The sequence below is a fragment of the Geospiza fortis genome, unplaced genomic scaffold (genome assembly GCF_000277835.1).
Source record: "Geospiza fortis unplaced genomic scaffold, GeoFor_1.0 scaffold10, whole genome shotgun sequence".
Taxonomy (NCBI): Eukaryota; Metazoa; Chordata; class Aves; order Passeriformes; family Thraupidae; genus Geospiza; species Geospiza fortis.
The window spans coordinates 4,745,834-4,763,833 of NW_005054326.1; the positions used below are offsets into that span (position 1 = coordinate 4,745,834).

At 38.5% G+C, this 18,000-nt stretch overlaps 1 protein-coding gene across 1 annotated transcript in view; it reads left to right on the forward strand.

The window, feature by feature from the left end:
* Window positions 1-18,000, forward strand: part of GNPTAB (N-acetylglucosamine-1-phosphate transferase subunits alpha and beta) — a 38,284-nt gene that overhangs the window by 865 nt on the left and 19,419 nt on the right. Inside the window, exons 3-8 of the mRNA XM_014307032.2 lie at window positions 3,683-3,768; window positions 9,608-9,727; window positions 11,403-11,444; window positions 12,165-12,370; window positions 13,075-13,139; window positions 13,340-13,474. Coding sequence (XP_014162507.2) covers window positions 3,683-3,768; window positions 9,608-9,727; window positions 11,403-11,444; window positions 12,165-12,370; window positions 13,075-13,139; window positions 13,340-13,474 — 654 coding nt within the window. The remainder of the gene's footprint in view (window positions 1-3,682; window positions 3,769-9,607; window positions 9,728-11,402; window positions 11,445-12,164; window positions 12,371-13,074; window positions 13,140-13,339; window positions 13,475-18,000) is intronic.

Genomic DNA, 18,000 nt, shown 5'->3' on the forward strand with positions numbered 1-18,000 from the left:
CGCGGCCGCACCTGTTGGGCTGCGGGGACACTCAGCGCGCCGGGTGTCCCCCGGGGCTGAGCCGGGGTCTGACAGGTGACACAGCCCTGCGCGCTCGGACAGCTGCTGTTCGCTGCTCTTGTGCAATTCTTTAACACTTCCCTCATCAGGTGACTTATTAGTGCTGTGGTTTTGAGTCTTTAAAAGCTTGTGCGGGATGTCACCCTGGCGTGTGGACTGGGGGTGACAGGATCTCTCCCCTCTCCGGGGTTTAAGGGGTTAAATGTGTCCTCCAAGCTGCGCAGCGGAGTCTGCTTAGCTCGCTGCTTCTTACTTAGTTCGCTCGCATTATTTTGTAAATGATGCAATGTAATTGCGCTTCTTCTAGATATGATTTTGCACGGGTGTGTTGAATGTTTAAATCTTCATTTCACATTGCCCTGTCGATTTGGTAAGTCATCACCGAAGGGGTGTGGAGAGGAGAAAATGAATCCTACTTCAGCACAGTGTTTGTTAATGTAGTGAGGAATTAATGAGGAATTAGGGAAATCGAGTATTTTTGTCAGTCTGAGAGGATGGCAATGTTCAATACAAACAGACTGGAATTTCGTGATTCCGAAACTGTTCTTTTTTTTTCCCCTTCTCTGTTTTAATTTGATCAGCTCTTTCAGATACAGGGGGAAAAAAAAGAGCCATAAAGAGTATTATCCGAAACTCTTGCGTGTACCACAATCAAAACTTTATTTTGTGTACTAACTCATCTTTGCATAAAGTACTAATCTCTGCTGTCCTGTGGGGACCACAAGTTCCTGAAACACTTCAAAGGCATCAGTAAATTAAGTAATTGTAAAACATTCATAGGTTTGTACTGGAGTATCAGCTTGGATTGGTGAAGTTTTTGTGCTGCTGTGAAACTGACATAGTTTTGCGTTTCTTCGGAATGGGACTTAAACCACAACTTTAGGGTATCATAGAATTCTGAAGGTTTTAAAAAATATTTCAGTAGTTGTCTTGAGTTATGGCTGATTTTGGTAAGAATCAGTCGAAATCACTGCTCAGATTTTCCTGCTAAATCTTAGTTTGCTGCTTCCAGTCCTTTAAAGGCTACTTGGAAAGCTTAGCTACAATTTAGAGAGTGAGCAAAAGAACTGGAAGATTCGTATAGGAGTAGACTTTCCAAATTGTATATGAAGAAAAAAGAAAAGTGACCCGTTCTGGTTTTTTTTTGAGAAAAGAAAACAGCTAAAAACTGTTTATTTTTAAAAAACTGCAATATTTTTTTCCTTTCCAAAAGGGTGTTAGGTAAGCCTGGGGAGAGGTGTTTGCATGCATCTTGCGTTTTGCATTTGTATTTTCTAACCAGTGGTAGTTCAGTGGCTTAATAGAGACAAGGCTTGTGAGAATGAACACTGTTAGCTCTCTTCTGATAACTATCATGGGAATGGGAAATGCTTCTCTTCTTCAGTACACAATCTGCAAGGCAGCAGCTAATAGAAAACTGTAAAGCTGTTTGGAAAATGAAACCAAGAAATCTTGCTAGAAATTACCAGCTGAACCACTTTTAGCCATCTGCGGGAAACTCAAGCAATAAAAAGCAGCGTGAGGCAGCGCTTATCAGACCCTGGTGTCTGAACAGCTTTTGCAGTTCTGCTTTTCCCACACCCCCAAAGCCAGCTTTTTTTTTTTGTTCTAGTAGGCAAAATTAGGTCTGATTTCTTAGGTTCATGCTAATACCAGTATTACTGATAGAGTAAAAATGGATGGTTAGGGCAAATAATTTGAGATTGGTTCTTACAGCCAGAAGCTGCATATTAGCTTCATTTGAAGGAAGCCTTGAGCTTAGTGAAATACTAGGGCATTGAACATGAGTGAGAAATTTTTCTGCAAAAACATACAGGGCAGCCAGGTCTAAGTCAATGCTGTTCCCTGTTTGTAAGATGAGCTTTAAGTATTAGGGCAGTTTGATTATAAACCCTTCTTGGCCATCCTTCTGTAGGTGGCTCTGCTTTGTAAAATGCTTTATAACAGAACATGCCAGAGACACTGTTATCATGTCTGATACAGTATCTCCTAATAGGCAGTGTTTCTCCCCTTTTTAATGTTCCCCTGGTGGATTTGTAATTCCAGTATGTAAAGTGGAAGCAAAACAGCCTCTAGGCATTATTGCACGATGCATACATAATGTGTCAGGAGGAAACACTTGCAGGGAAAAAATACATTGGGTAGAAAGAGTTTTTAACTTTGCTCTTTAATGTGTTCCTGAGAGATCTGTCCACTTCTTTTTGGCTATAGGTACACAAAGGACAAAGAAAAATGCTGGAATGGTTAATGTTGTTCTTCTTGAGAGACATATTATTCATATAATATGTTCTTACTCAAACACTTCTGTATTTCTTCTAGACACAGATCAGTCAGAGTGTATCAGTGAGTCACTATCAGTAGGACCAAATGTTTCCATGTGGATATGAACTTCCAATGTGCACTATATTAAACCTGGCATTTGGCAGAAGGATTTAATGACTTGTGTATTAAGAAAGTGTAATAGTGTGTGTTTTTTAGACAATTCCTTACCTTGATATTTCAGGGAGGAGATTTTTATTCCTGCCTGGGCAATCTGTGTCCTTTGTGTGTGCTGATGTGATCTTGGTTACAAAGAGGCTTTTTGCAGTTTTGGCAGGAATTGGGTGTGTGCTCTTGTCACCCAGGCCCATGATGGAGCTTCCCTGCTCTAGGGAAGGCTTTAATTGGCTTTAGTGGCAATGAGGGTAGAGGGATGTGTAACTTCTTTAGAGGGAGGATGGTCTGTTTATGGTTTTGAAGGTGACCTTAGAGAAATGGTATATTTGCTAATTCCCACAATACAAGAAATAAGTGATAACAACATTTAAATCTAGGGAGAGTGGTGTAAAGTAAGTACTATGCTTTGCTGGTTTTCATTTGTTTGTTTTTGGTTTTTTTCACTCTCCAGTACATAGAAATATATATTTATCCCAGTAAATTCAGCCACTGTGCCTTCAATTCTGAAACAGCACAAAATGCCACTGTAGTTTTCAATGGACTTTCACTGAAAAAGATGTCATATCAAGTTTATCTCAGAGGAGAAAATATATGTTTTACATTACTTCTATCTCAAAATACCTGGACTTCTTTATTATGTCAAAGCATATTTACCACTTATATTGTTGAAAAATTGTGGGAAAAATAGTTGAAAATTTATTTCCTGGCTGTTTTGTTTGCAAAGCTCAGATTTTGGAGATGCGTATACTTCAGTATATCCTGTATGAGAATAGAAAAATATGAACAAAATTGTGCAGGGTTGGGTGTGTGTTAGGGGTTTCCTGCTTGTATCCAAGTGTATTTGATTTAGGTCTCAGTTTTGGGAAAACATTCCCGAATTTTTAGATGCTGAGAAACAAGGGGGAGGTGACCTAAATAAAAAGTAGTTTAAAAAGAGTGTTCATAAGTCATGAAATCCTTTGTTGCAGAGAAAAGTAAAGTTTATTTAAATTAAGTATGCTCTTCAGTTCTAGGTCTGATTGCTGCCTCAGTGTCATAATTTAGTTGGGATTGTGGTCTGCTCTCTTGTTCGTGAATGCATAGATTGATTGGAATGAAATTGGTTGGGGTTAAATATTTCAAAAGGTGAAAACTGAGAGTCTAACAGGCGGTGACTTCAAGTGGTTTTGTTTTTTTTTCTTTGCAGGTTGTCTTGGAGTGGAGTAGAGACCAGTATCATGTTATGTTTGATTCATACAGAGACAACGTCGCTGGCAAATCATTTCAGAATAGGTGAGCTTTACCTGCACTTGACACTATTGCACATTTTACTTTCTAATGAAATATTTAAATAAAATATATTAGTTGGAGTACCATACTGTTGAGTAGAACCTTACTGTATGGGCTCTAAATCTGCAGCAAATTTTAAACTTAGTGAGTGCTTAGTTAATGCATAATCTCCCAGTTTGGAAGATTGGCTTTTGAGACCTCTAGTCATATAATAAATTTACATTTTGAATGTGTTTAATTCATCCATTCTCTAATGAAGCATGAAAATTATGACAACGTTAACAATGAAGGGAGGCCATGACATGTTTTCCAAGTTAAGATAGGAAAACATAAGTACTGTTCCTATGTGCTTAACATTTCAATATTCAGTGTTTCTAGAAGTTATTTTTAAATTACCTCATGTTTTCTGTGAAGTCTTATGAGGATCATTATTTAGCAGAGAAGTCACAAAGCTAGTAAGAAGCTTTTAAAAGCTGAGTGGATGGGAGAATCTCTCACAGCAAGTGGGAAACCAAGTCATATGGGTCATTTATTTCTATTGTGTTAACTGCTGCGTGACTTCCTGTGGCTTCATCTTTCATGTCTGAATAGCCACGGGGTCTGTTGCTCAGGGAGTAAGTGTACTGTGAGTTGGTAGGTGGAAGAAAGCTACTTAGCAGGTATCATCTGACTCTTAATATTGATACACTTGACTGGGATAAAAGCTAACCCTGAAAGCAGAAGCTTTAATCGGCCTTGAGGTTTGTTGCATCATGGAACAGTAGAAATGATCAGATCAATTTGTCACGCTTTAGTTGGTGTGAGATAACTCTGTAAAATTCATTGCATGGTGTTGGTAAATACTGGAGACTTTCATAGCCTCTCCTACCCCTCCATTTTCCAATGGGTGACAGATAAAAGCAGAGTGATGCAGCTCATATGGATGAATAGCTTAATGTGTACATGTTTTAGCAGTACTGACGTGAAACATGGCAGTTTGGTCCTGTCACTGCCAAAATCCCTGACTTTGTGATAATTAATGGGAGTGTTTTTATAAAACCATTGACCTTTTCCAAAATCACAAATCTTACTGTTGTGGTGTAGATATAGTCACTTCCCATTTCTGCAGTGTTTCCTTACTTCACAGTGGTTGTGAAAGCACTCCTTTGCTAGCTCATTTCTTTGCTAGTTCATTTCTGAGGATTGTGAGCAAAACATCCAGTGCCTGCTGAGGAACTGTTGGCTGCCTGAGCAAAAGCTTAAGGTTTTATGAGGGGTGCTTAAATTATTCCAGTTCACCAATATGCCTTTAACAGTCTTATGTCAGGAGTAACAGGGAAGTTTGCTGTGATATTTGTCTGCAGCTGCCAACTTCCTTTAAAAATTCATACCAACCACAAGTCTTTGTGGAGGCAGTACTTTCAGGCATTTGTTAACTTTTAGACGTCCCTTGTCAGGGGTTCAATTAATTTTTATTATCAAACTTCACAAATGCAGTAATGGACCTTGTCTTGCAGGCACTTGCATCAGTGGTGGTTTGGTGGAGTTTTTTAGGCTGGTGTTAATGCAGCATACAGAGCTGCACATAAAATGAGGACTTCCAGATTGAATCTAGCTTGTCCAGTGATTTTAATCAGTTCCTATTTTAGTGCTAGAGGAAAATACTCAGAATTGGAGAATAGGGTGCTGTTGGTTAGAAAATTAGCAGGTGTACTGCTTTGTGGAAAGTAAAAGCTGCATGGCCTTTGGGAAATATTAATGGGCCTTTAATTGAATTTGGGTTGTGTTGCTCTCTAGGAGCTTTGCAGGTAAAATTCTCTGTTCTGAAAAAACCTTACTGTGAATTGTAGACAAATCTGTGTATATGAGCAAGCTCCTTATGATGATAAACTCAAAAAGCTCATCACACAAAAACAATGACAGCATTAGTAACATCTATTGAACACTGCTTTCTACCAGACCAAGGCAGACTTCTGGTTTTGCCTTGGAGTTTAGCAATAACTTTTGGTTGTTTTTCTTCTGGTTGCAAACCCTTGGCGTCCCAAATGTGGCACCTTTCAGGTAGCAACATCAGCTGCTAAACTTGCTTCTTATATTGCTCAGGCTTTTACACAGTTTGAGACAATGTGCTAGAAATTCCAGGGCTTTTAACCAAGGCACTTTGTCCAAACCCATTTTTGAAGACTAAGTTTTGATATGAAAATAAAAAGGGAGAAAAGGAAACTAAATAATGGAGTTCCATGCATGATTGTTTTGGATGAAGTTTGCATTTTATTTACCTACTTGCAAATGGTGTAGTAAGTATAGTTTACTTAACTGTAAAGTGTAACTTTGCTATTCCAGGATGTCCTGTTTAAAACTCAAAAATATATATGGAAAGATGTGAAGGAATAATCCCTAATTTTTAAAAGGTGCAGCCTGATTTCGGTATGGTGCAGCAAGTGAGAGCTGTCAGTGGTTGGCCAAGCATTAACTGAGCTGAGTGGGGCTGAAGAGAGGAAAAGATGTACAAATCAGGGAGCAGGAATAGCAATGCAACAACTGAGTTACTGTTAGTGCATGATTACAGAGCTGGAACAGGAGGGCTGGGAGGTTTACTATGAGCATCTTAGACTTCCACTGTTTATAAAGAGGCCCAGCAAGGTTAGAGATCACCATATGGTAGCTTGGGAGAGATCCAAAATCTGCTGTACTCCTTCAGCAACAGTGAATGTTGAGACAAAAGTTTGTCTTCTACCCACAATCTTAGCTGTGGTGATGGTTCTCTTATGTAAACTCATCATGGGTATGAGAAGTTCCTGCCAGGAATTGTTCCCCTGTCCTGCCTGGTGGGTCTGGTTTTGTCTTCAAGCAGGATCCTATGGATGTTTTTAGATGTGCAAGTAAAAATGGATGCACTTTTTAAAGACAAAAATGTAAAAACCTCAATAAATTGTTTGGGAGTCTCCAAGGATTTTTCCAAAGTGATGATTTTCTGTAGAAAGGTGTTAAGATAATTCCCACTTGGAATTAAATTGCACCATCAAGTCACATCTGTTAGTGAACCATAAGTTAGTCATGCCAAAGAGGGGAAATAGCTGATTAGAACAGTGGCTGTAAATAGTAAATTAACTCAGGTCACCTTGGGCTTAACCTGTTTGCCAGACTGCTTTTTCTGATGAAGCCCAAATGTATGAATCCACATGAAGGAAACACAGCTACAGAATTTGAGAGAGAGTTTTTGAGCTTCTCTGAACTTCAACAATCTGCAAAAGACTCTGAACGTTAAAAGAGTGTTTGAGAACAGTACTACTGAAGTGTAGTATCTGTTCCTTTTAATTTTAAACCATTTTACAGCAGAATTCCAATACATACTTATTATGTGAGTCTGTGAAGGGGTGATTGATGTAACACCCTCAGGGTCACTGATTATCACTGAAGGGATACCAGGGACAGCCAAAGGTGATAGAGATTGAGAAGGCATGAAAAGACTTTATCATTAGAAATCTACAGTTCTTATAGAAACAATGGTGGGCTTAAGACTTGATTGGCCTTTAGGAATCTTCTCTCACACTATTGGTGAACTAAGAATAGCACACTCTGGAGAACTATATCTATAAACAATGGTTACAGAAAAAGAGCTAATAATTGTTTGAATTCTTTGCTCTAAGTTTCCCACAGCTTCTACACAGCTTCCCAAGATTTTCCTGGGAAAACCATGTCTCTCTCTGTTCAGAGGATATGTAATTACTACACATAGTTCTGAAATTATAAGCTCCCAGTGTACTTTAGGAAGCCATGGAACCATCCAGAAAGCTTTGGCCAGAATGGTGCAGACTTAACAGTGTTAGCTTAAGTTTGTACAGTGTTAGTTGGAAACATCAAATTGATTTGGGATATCTGGTTTTTATTATTATGCTTGATAAATATTACTTTCTGAAGCAGTGTGTGCTGTAAAGATGCATTAAGGAAATTTGCTGAGTATTTGGATAAATTTTAAGCAATAAGACTAGTGGATCTGCAAACAATTCACTTTTTTTATTACTGGTCTGTCTCTGTTGTCACTGGTAATGAAGAATGAGCTTGCCATGCCAGGGTTGATTGAATTGACATGCCTGTATCTGACCAAAAATGCTTTTCCTCGATGGAATTCACTAGCTTTTGGCTGTATGTAGCATAGTGTAGGAAATTTCATAGGTATATGTGCTATGGCATAGAGACACTTTATGGTAAAGCGGAGAGAGGCTTCACAGAAATCAAAATTGCCTCATACCATAGAAGGAGCTGGAGTTCTTTTGGGCAGACTGTGTTCTTCAGTGAAGCCTGCCTGAATGAGCTCTGCACTTTGCCCAGAAGGCTGAAGGTTGGGCAGTTTTGAAATCCTCTGACTTGAGTCAGGTGCTTCCACCTAAAACACTCCTTTCTGAGCTGTAGCATTCCAGGGACTGTCAAACCAGTAATTTAACTGATCACAACAAATGCAAAAAAGCTGGAAGAGCTCCTGCCGTTGAATTTCTACTCCTCTGGAGGACATTTTAGTTGAAAACATATGTTGTAAATGAACTGGAAGTTAATTATCTCTGGATAAAAAAGTGAAATAAGTGAATAGAAGGGTAATTGGATCCAGTAAATTGAAAGGTAGCCTCCTGCAGATGTGAGACACTTTCTGGGTGGTGCTGCTAGGGAAGGCAGCACTGCCCTGAGATGTTCAGATTGTCTCAGAATGCCCCAGCATTATCCTCTGAGTGTTGCAGCTGGGTTAGGAACATGGGTAAATTGAGTACGAAATGTTCCTGCCCATTGTGCTGTACTGGCTGACCTTTCAACAAATTTTGTGCTTCAGTTGTTGGGTCTGAGCCAGTAGAAAACAAAGCTGGGTGCAAGCTCTCTGCATGGCATGCTGTGCAAGGGCAGGTGGACACAACACCTGCCTGCAAGCTCTGTCTCTCTCTGAATGCTTTTGGAAAGATACAGTGGGTGGAGAGAGAACATCTTTGAACCTCTCTAATGCTGAGGTCCACGTGGTCACAGGATGATGTTTTCCAATGTTTGCTAGGCCATCTACAGTTAGGAAGGTATCAAATAGCTTGACACTGGAACTTTTGAAAATAAGAACTGGGGTATCCTCCTGCTATACAGGACTCAGATTCACCCATGGCAGTAGCCTGGAGTACCTGCTGACAAAAAGCTGTGGGCCTTGGAGAGGATATTATCATTAAAAAAAAATTGGAAAAAGGTACCCAAACTCCTTCCTTCTGCCTTATGCATGCTAGGAAGTATGTAACTCTCCAGAAACAGCTCCAGAACATTCAATTGTGTCAAGAATTAATTTGTCTGCCGTGTCTAGAGTCTGAATTCATGTACCCAATTAGATTGCTGTTTTATGAAATATCCTGTTAATATAATCTAACAGACATTCCTAGGATAGAGACCTGGTCCTGCTGAGATCTTACTGGCTCTGTGCAATTAAATAACAGTATGTGTGATTTAACTCATGCTTCATGCTGTCCTGTCTGAAGTAATGGTGAATTAAGAATGTGCTCAGGTCTTGGTACTGACTTGAGAAATGTTTGTGTTTGCAGGAGGTGGGCCATGAGTCTGAGTTAGTGAAATTCAGAGCATAAGGTTAGGATTTCCTTTAGTTACTGAACAGTTAAAACCATTTTGTGTCCCTTTGGTTGATGTCTGTGCTGTTTTGTCAAAGGCTTGTGTATAATTAAGACATGGTATATACATAGCTAAAGAGAGTCTTTTTGCTTTGTCTTGTTTGCAGCCCAAACACCAAGTATTTCCCTTGTTAGACAGAAACTGCTATTGTAGGGTGCCACAAACACTTGTAACGTAATATTAAACAGCTCATATAGCTTTCCTTTGAATTATGTAGGCTTTGTTTACCCATGCCCATTGATGTGGTGTACACCTGGGTGAACGGCACAGATGTGGAACTGATCAAAGAATTGCAACAGGTCAGGGAACAGATGGAGGAAGAACAGAAAATAATGAGGTAATAATCTTAGATTTTTTTCCCTTTAACTGACAGCAGCAATCTAATACTGTACTAGTTTCCTTTGTTGTTATTTTTCCCATGTTACTCAACATGAAAATTAAAAGCTCATTTTCTCACTTGTTCATTTGATTATTCCCAAAACCTTGTTTCAGTTCTACTTTTAGCTGTCAAGTACTGTCTAATTAGAAAATTGTTTAAGATAAGCATAATAATTAAGGCTATCCTGTCATGAATTTGTAAAATGCCATGTGGAAAACTGTGTTGTGTATGTCCTTTTGTATTGATTTCTATAACAGTCTGTAAATAATAATAAAACTATGCCTCAAATATGTAACCTCTCTTCATCCCTTTTTTCTCTCACCATCCCCCTGGTATTTCTTTTTATAATAGGCTTCATAAAATCTGAAGCATGTTTCTTAAGTTCTTGTTTTTACATTAGTTAGATTCATAGTCTCACAAATACTGAAACTGAGAGATGGGAAATAATTTATGCATATGTTAAAGGTATGAGTTGGCCTTTATCTGTGGAAGCAAAGACATGTATTGCTGCATTTATTGTTGTAGATTGTACTATAGAGTTCTGCAAAATTACTGATCTAAGCCTTCAAACACAGGCTGCTGCAGATACCTTGGATTATGTCTTGTAACCATTAATTTAGTTTTTGATAAGCAACTCTGCTCGCATAATCTGTTTTGAATGAACTAATCTGGCCAGTAAATATGCCTAATGGAAGGACAAGTCTGTATTTTAAGGGTTATAATAATTTAGTTCAGAATAATGAGAAGTCCACAAGTTAGTGGATTGATCTGATTTTTGGCATGCTATGTCTTGCAGTTTAGGTTCAACTGATGGTATGATCTCAAGGGAAATTCTTGATCTGTTTTTTTTTTGTTGTTGTTCCTTAAACACTGGAAATATTAGAACTTTGAATTCATTGACCTTAAACATATGCAGTCTCTGCTCTGGAAAGCTTTCAAATTTAAGCTAATATTTTCCTAGCAGCTCATATAGCTAATATTAGTTGGTTTAGCTTTGTCATCACTCATGCTATGGTTCCTGTTTCAGGAAGGGAGAAACACATGTTTTTTTCTGTAACACTGATTTGGAAAGTTGAGATTAAGCTTACAAATAAGACTGGTGTCTATACCATGTTTGCTGTCTACAGGGACACCTGGTTCTCTCCCATGTAGACCATTTTTTTCATGTCTTTTGAAATCAATGAGCACTGCTATAAAAAGAGCTGTTTCATAGACCTTATCAGAATATTTATGGTAGGCAAAACAATCAAGTCAACCTAGTTTCAGGTCACTTCATTCTGGTTTCTTACCAGTGTTTTTCACTTTTGTTAAGTAACCTAATAATACTAATAAGTAAGCTAATAACCTAATAATAACCCCATAAATTCCTGTTAGCAGAAGGAGTCCTGTTACCACAATTCTCAGCACAGCCATGAATTTTTGAGCTCCACACTGCACATGGGCAGTGAAGGGCACGTGTCAGTCTGTACTCACCTCGGTAAGGCCAGTGGCAAGGCCTTGGCAGCTTTTTATCTGGGTTATTGATGTTTTGACAACGTGTCCCTGACTCAATTAACAATCTGCAATTAGACTCATTGACAGAAACACTGTCAATTCAGTGTTATTTAATATCCTTGTTTTAACTTTGTAATAGGGAAATCCTTGGAAAGAATGCAACAGAACCAACAAAGAAGAGGTGAGTTTTTGGGGTTTTTGGGTGTAAATTGGAATAAATTATATTCTACTCAATGTTAACTGAAAGCAGATGCTGGCTGGGGGGATGGTTTGGTTTTCTGTAGCCTATGCAGGCTTTCCTATGTCACTTCAAGAGCTGACAGCATGATAATATATTTGCTGAAAAATGTAATGTTATTGTGACACATATGAATGAGCTTCTGATAACAGTTTCTGGAGTTTGGAATACATAACCCTGTCACTGTTTAGGGTTAGCTCCTGTGAAAAAAATTTCATGCTTTTGAATCATAAAACTCCAGGTACATATGCATTAAAAACTCAATGGTGCTTTCACCTGCCATTTGTATACATGGTACTGAAAGTGATTGTCTGTACATGCCTCTTGTGGCTCTGCTGCCAGGAAGCAGCAGGACCTGGTTTCTCCCAGTCACTTAGCTTGATCCTTTTATTATTTAGAGATTTTTCTATAAGGCCTCTTCCATGGGCAGACTTGGAAATCTTGTAAACTTTAGAAAAACCAGTTATGGGAATGAACTAAACACTACCAGTTAGATATTTGCCTTCTGCAGGAAAATAAGCGTGCTGATCAATAATTTCCCCTTGACACAGCAAATGTTACAAATGATCGGATTTTACAAAAACTTTTCCTATTGCATCCAAGATTGATTTTTATTTTCAGTTTTCTAGTGGTGTTAAATATGCCTTTGCTGTTTTGCTGTAGTGAGAAGCAGCTGGAGTGTTTGCTGACACACTGCATCAAAGTGCCCATGCTTGTCCTGGATCCTGCGCTGCCTGCCAACGTCACACTGAAAGACCTGCCGTCCCTTCATCCTGCTTTACAAGCTGCTAACAATATGTTCTTTGTAGCAAAACCAAAAAATCCTTCCACCAATGTGACTGTAATTGTTTTTGATAGCCCTAAGGACGGTAAGAAGCTCTTTGTCAGATTCCATCCAGTTTTCTAGAGCAAGTGTTTTAAGCTGCTGTGAATTAGTTTTGGCGTTGTTTTGGTTTTTTTTTTTTTTTTCTCCAGTTCTGGCTTCAATGCTGATTTTCTGTTTGACTTTAGCAAGTCATTCAGTGTCTCTCTTGCCCTCAAACTGTTTCTCTAAATGATGACATTAATGATACTGTTTGCTTACTTCCCAGACAACTGATTACAGATGATTAGAGTTCTGTGCTTTAGAAAGCTATTGCAAAACAGGTTTGCTATCTGAATATCTGTGTTGCTCTCATAATCTCAAGAGGCTGGGGTTTAGGCTGAGGAAGATTAGTTTTAGAAATCCTCTTCTAATTGCTGTGAAGTCTAGTTTGAATAATGTGCAGTAAGTTCTGCCCTTGTTCAAAGGATTGGCAACTGTAAAACAAAATTATTCATGTGTTTAACATCTTAGGTCTTGGAGCAGGTACGAGTTTCATATTTTGTTTAATATGTAGTGCCTGACCACTAATACAATCACTGTTCTTTATTTTACCATCAAGAATTATTTACAGTTTTTAAAGACAACTTTTCACACTATAAATACTCAAATATATTTAATTTGCAAAAGTATTTCTTGGTTACTATAATACAGAAAAGAAGTGACTTTATACTGGAAGAAGTTTTTGATTTGCAATTTTATGTATTCTAGTTGAAGCTGCCCATTCTGGAATGTTAAAAGACAACAGCAAACAGATAGTATGGAGGGGTTACCTGGTATGTACTTTGACAATCTTTTGATTGGCTTTTGTATGTGCTAAACATTCTGTACATTTTTAGAAAGTTTCTAAAAATGTACTATTCTCTTTTCATAACTCACAGTTTGTAAAATGTGAAAGCTTTCAGAGCAGCCCTTATTGTTATGTGAATTATTCTACCTTTAAAATGGTCTTTGTAACCTCTTTTCTTGTTTTTAGACTACAGACAAAGAAGTTCCAGGTCTGGTACTAATGCAAGACTTGGCCTTTCTTAGTGGATTTCCAGCTACCTTCAAAGAAACAAACCAGCTACGAACAAAACTCCCTGAGAGCCTGGCCTCTAAAGTAAAACTGGTAAGGCTCTGGGGGAAAAAGTGCCTTAGTTGTACTGGTCTTTTGGAATGGCTCAGGTTTGGAATCTCACCCACCTTAGAGACTCAGGATATTTCTGAGAGTAATCTGGGGTATTTTGTGTGTTTCTTACCTGAGTAGTGGAGAGTAGTAGTGGAAATAGTGACTCAAAGAGTTGCCTGCAAAAGACCAATTGTCCATTCTGTGACTGCATGTTCTTAGGCATTACATTTTCTAGCCTGCAGCTGATTAAAAGGCAGCCTTATCAGTTTCTCTCAGCCATTTGCTGGAGGCTGTTGTCTTGCTGTAGAATTCTAGATCACTAGCTTGTTTAATGTGACAGAATTTTGTTTATGTAGTTTCTTAGCTTTATTCTTCCCTCTTAGCTCTCTTAACAGTAACAGCACTGAATGCTGCATTTCTCTCTGCCATGTGCTCTGTAGGGTCTTAAACAAGTTGCACTTTGGCTGACCCAGCTGCAAGGCAGCAGAAAACAACTTGTGTGACTGCCATTTGGTGCCTTCTGTTCTCCTCTGCTATTTGGGCACCTGTTCAAGTTACAGTAAGGGTTTATGGATAGGTGGAACTTCAAGAAATTTGTTAAAATCATTGGCTTTTGTACTGGAGAGAGATGTGATTCATGGGGTGGAAAGGATTGAGGCCAAGGAGTTTGTGGAAGAGGAGGAGTTAGCAGGGGTAATGGGATGGCAGTAATTTGTTTGCATTAGTCTGATGTACACCTGTAATATGGGCTAATACACTTTGTGGCTTTTTCTTGGTGCTCAAATGAACATGAGATCTTTTCCCCTTTCTTTTGTTTATTTCTTTTGGTAGGCTGGGCTAACTCATGTTCTCTGTTGCAGAAATGATCTTGTGTAATTCCTTTCCTAGGCTGGTCACACTCCAACATAATGCAATTTGAAATTCTTTCTTGTCTCAACTTGTGTTAGCTGACCTGGGGCCTTGCTAATGGCAGAAACCTTGCAAAGTAAACACATTTGCACCTCTCTTGCTACATGCCCTAAAACAGATTAATAGAGAGAGGTTTTTAAGCACTTATGGAAGCTTAAATAGGTATTTTCTTTTGACTTTGCATCTCTGGTGTCACAACAATTAAATAACAGAGGATATTCATATGGTTCCTTGCTGTCGAGATGAACATAAATGCTGCATCTCTGGGGTGTCTTAGATAGGTTTCCCATCTGCTTGTGTGTCTTTATGGAAGTGATATCTTGTGCCTATTATCTTTTTATATGATTTTTCCTTACCCTGTCTTAGTCGTGTTTTTTAATTTGTCATCAGTCGTGTGTCATCTATTTGTGCTGGTTCCCTTTTCCTTGATGTGTTATCTGTGTATAAACATTGCCACTGTGATTGTTCCTAAGAGCTCCTCTTCTGCAATTTGGTTAGGCAGCTATAAACACTGTTTATGCACACAGCTATAAATTGTGTTTATCTGTATAAACACAATTTTTTTCTCAGGTATCCACAATATTCTGTGGTTTTCTTTCCAGTCATCTTTGCTGTCTGTGTTTCTTTTCCTGGTGGATGTTTTAGATCAATTAGATCAGTATTATTATACCCTATGTGGTCAGAGCAGTGAATTCTTTACCAACCAGTCCTCTGTTCTTGATAGCAGCAATTCATGTATGTTATGAAGAAACTTATATGTGTGAAGGTAAGAAATGTTTTATTTTCATGCATAAAGGGTTTTATGTCAGGTGTGGAGGTGGTTATTTCCATAGAAGCCTTTGGTAAGTTCTGAGCTCAGGGTCAGTTCTACTTTCAGTGGATATGGTAGGTAGGCAGTAATGGTAAACACAGCCAAGTGTGGTTTTCTTCTTACCAAAGGGAGGTGCTAGGTTATTGCTACAGTTAAGTAGAAAAAAAGGGTGATTATTTACAGTCTCTACTGACATTTGCAGCACTTCCTCTCTTGTTATCATTTCTGGAATCTCTGAAGTGATGTGAGATGCTTGGTGGAGAAGAAGAAAATTGCACCTGAGCTTGAACTAGACTTTTGTCTCATAGATGCCTCTTGATGTTTAATAGGTTTCTGTGTGCTTTGAGTGGCTGTGTCTTACTTCAACACCACATGTAAAGAAATAATAATAAAAGCTTTGAACAATGCTGCTGTTAGAAGAGAAGAAAGGTGAGAAAGGAAGGAGTGTAGTTATTGGTGCATTTGTCTTGTATGTTGATAATGCTGTTTTGGTTGAATTGCTTTAGTTTGGTTGAAATAACTTATAAATCCAAGGAAGACTAAAACTTGTTCATCTAGACCAGACAGTTCTTCTAAAAATCTAAATATCTGAGCAAAGCAACTGAGCTCAACTAGAGGTGATTAAAATGTGAAGATTCATGATATAATGGATGTATTTTCAAGGTGAATTCTGTCTGTTAAGATTTTTTGTACTTATGAGCTGCACTGTAATGTAATGATAAGGAAGTTTATTTCAAGATGAAAGTTGAGCAGTGATGTGTCTGCTGGTCACATTTGTTGTTGTAGGTCGTGTGTTATGACAGATGAAATTGAAAGTGATATTTGAAGTTTTTATTGTCCATGTGTTCTTAACTGAGTGTTAGAAAGCCACTAGATGGAGGTGTTACTCTGGTTGTGCAGCTGATGGCTGCTGAGCTGTTTCTTTAAGACCTTACCTTGGACCTATATGTGAAGAGCAACCAAATATTTCATTTTCACTTCCCCCCTGCCCCCAACCTTAACTACATTTCTAAAGGAGACTATTACTCAACCTAGAGAGATGCTTGTAACTTAAAAACTACAGTTGTTTAAGAACTTGATTTGTTTGCTTTTGGATTTTTTGAGGCTGTCATGCTAACAGTTTTTCACTGAAATTGTACAGAGTAGTGTACAAAATTTTGGGAGAAAGTTGATTTTTTTCTTCAAGATTTAATATCCTGATTGCTTCAAGGACAACTAAGAGCTTGTAGATCTCTCTCTTTGCAAAATATCATCTCCTTTAATCCACGTGCACACACACATATATAACAGAGACAAGTTAGAAACTTGGGGATGTCTTAATGACCTTGTCTTACGAATGGAAGTAAATCCACGTGGGAAACTGCTGGCACAGTGATGTTAGGTGTTTTCTGTGCTCACTGGAGGATGTGGGGTTTAGGATCCTTACTGCTGCTCATCAATGTTTCTGGAGCAAACAGGTGGCTCCAGGAGATGGTGTTATGATCACACAGATGTAGCAAGTAAACTTTGTAGAAAAATGCAACTAAGGCATTGCATTAGGTTTGTCTCAGAAATGACCCTCCTACTATGTCATCTTAAAAAGAACACATGAGACATTTGTAAAGATAGTAGTGGTTTATATTTGTAAAGCTTTTTGTAACTCTTCAGCATATGCTTCCTTTCCCTTGCTATGTAGGCATATGAGTTTTCCCACTATCCACACTGGAGTGGGAAAAGGGGAGCTTCTTATTTCCTTAATAGTCAGCTTTCATTAAGAAGATAAGGTGTAATAATTTAAGGACTGGTTAGGAATCTATGTCCCACCTCAGAAAAAAAATGCTCTTGAGACCTCTTACTCTGAGAAAGTGGAAATGAAGATGTTTACTTCTGCATGGGGTGTCAGAGCTCATCTAGCTCTTAGTCTAGTAAGCTAGGAGTGAAACATGCTGTCTCCACGGTGGAGAGCATGCGTTTCAAGGTCTTTGGTGGAGATAATGCAGTTTTCCTGTTCTGTTTCCAAGTGTGTGGTAAAAATGTGTCCCAGTGGCGGTCTGAGTGTGTGCCTGCAAGGTGAGTTCTCAACCCACCTGCGTTAGCAGAGGCTCACCTGGTCACACTGACTCTTTGCATCTACCTTCTTGTTCTTCTGTTCTGTGTTGACAATACCTTTGGATCTGCTGACCTGTTATGGCAGGATGATGTTCTCTGGAAGGTAGTATTTTAAGGGAATGGGTGATTGCATCCATCCCTACAGAGAGGAGGTTGATACCTCCTCTCTGAGATGTTAAAAATCTGCCAGAAGACAATTTCATGTTGCATGTACCAGCAACAAAATGCTTGGAGCAGAACTTGAAATTTATTAGAATCTAATTAGTTATTTCACCAGATAACTTCACTGTAGTCTAACTTTATTTATAGCCTGCTTAGGAAAAGACTGGTTTCTTCAAAAGGTATTACTGGAAAAAAAAACCCACTTTGGTGTAATAAAAATGATCTGTTCATTGAAGGGGTTAGCTAAACTCTGATGCTGAGAAATGGAACATGTTTTTCCACTGCTTCCTGTATGTGCTTGGAATATTACAAATTAAGAACTACAGCATATATGCTATGTTAGTGGAGGGGAAGTGTATGTAATGAATCTAAGTAGGAGTTTGTAGTACAGGTAGTAATTTTGCTGAGTTCTGGAGCAAGTTAAAGAGAAACGAAATGTTCTCACATGCTTTCAAAGCTCTAACATGGTAATATTTTTGGTTTGTTGTATGTATGATTTATGAGAGAGATTCTAAGGGACTGTGTGACACTGTTGTATTGCTAAATAAAGCACATG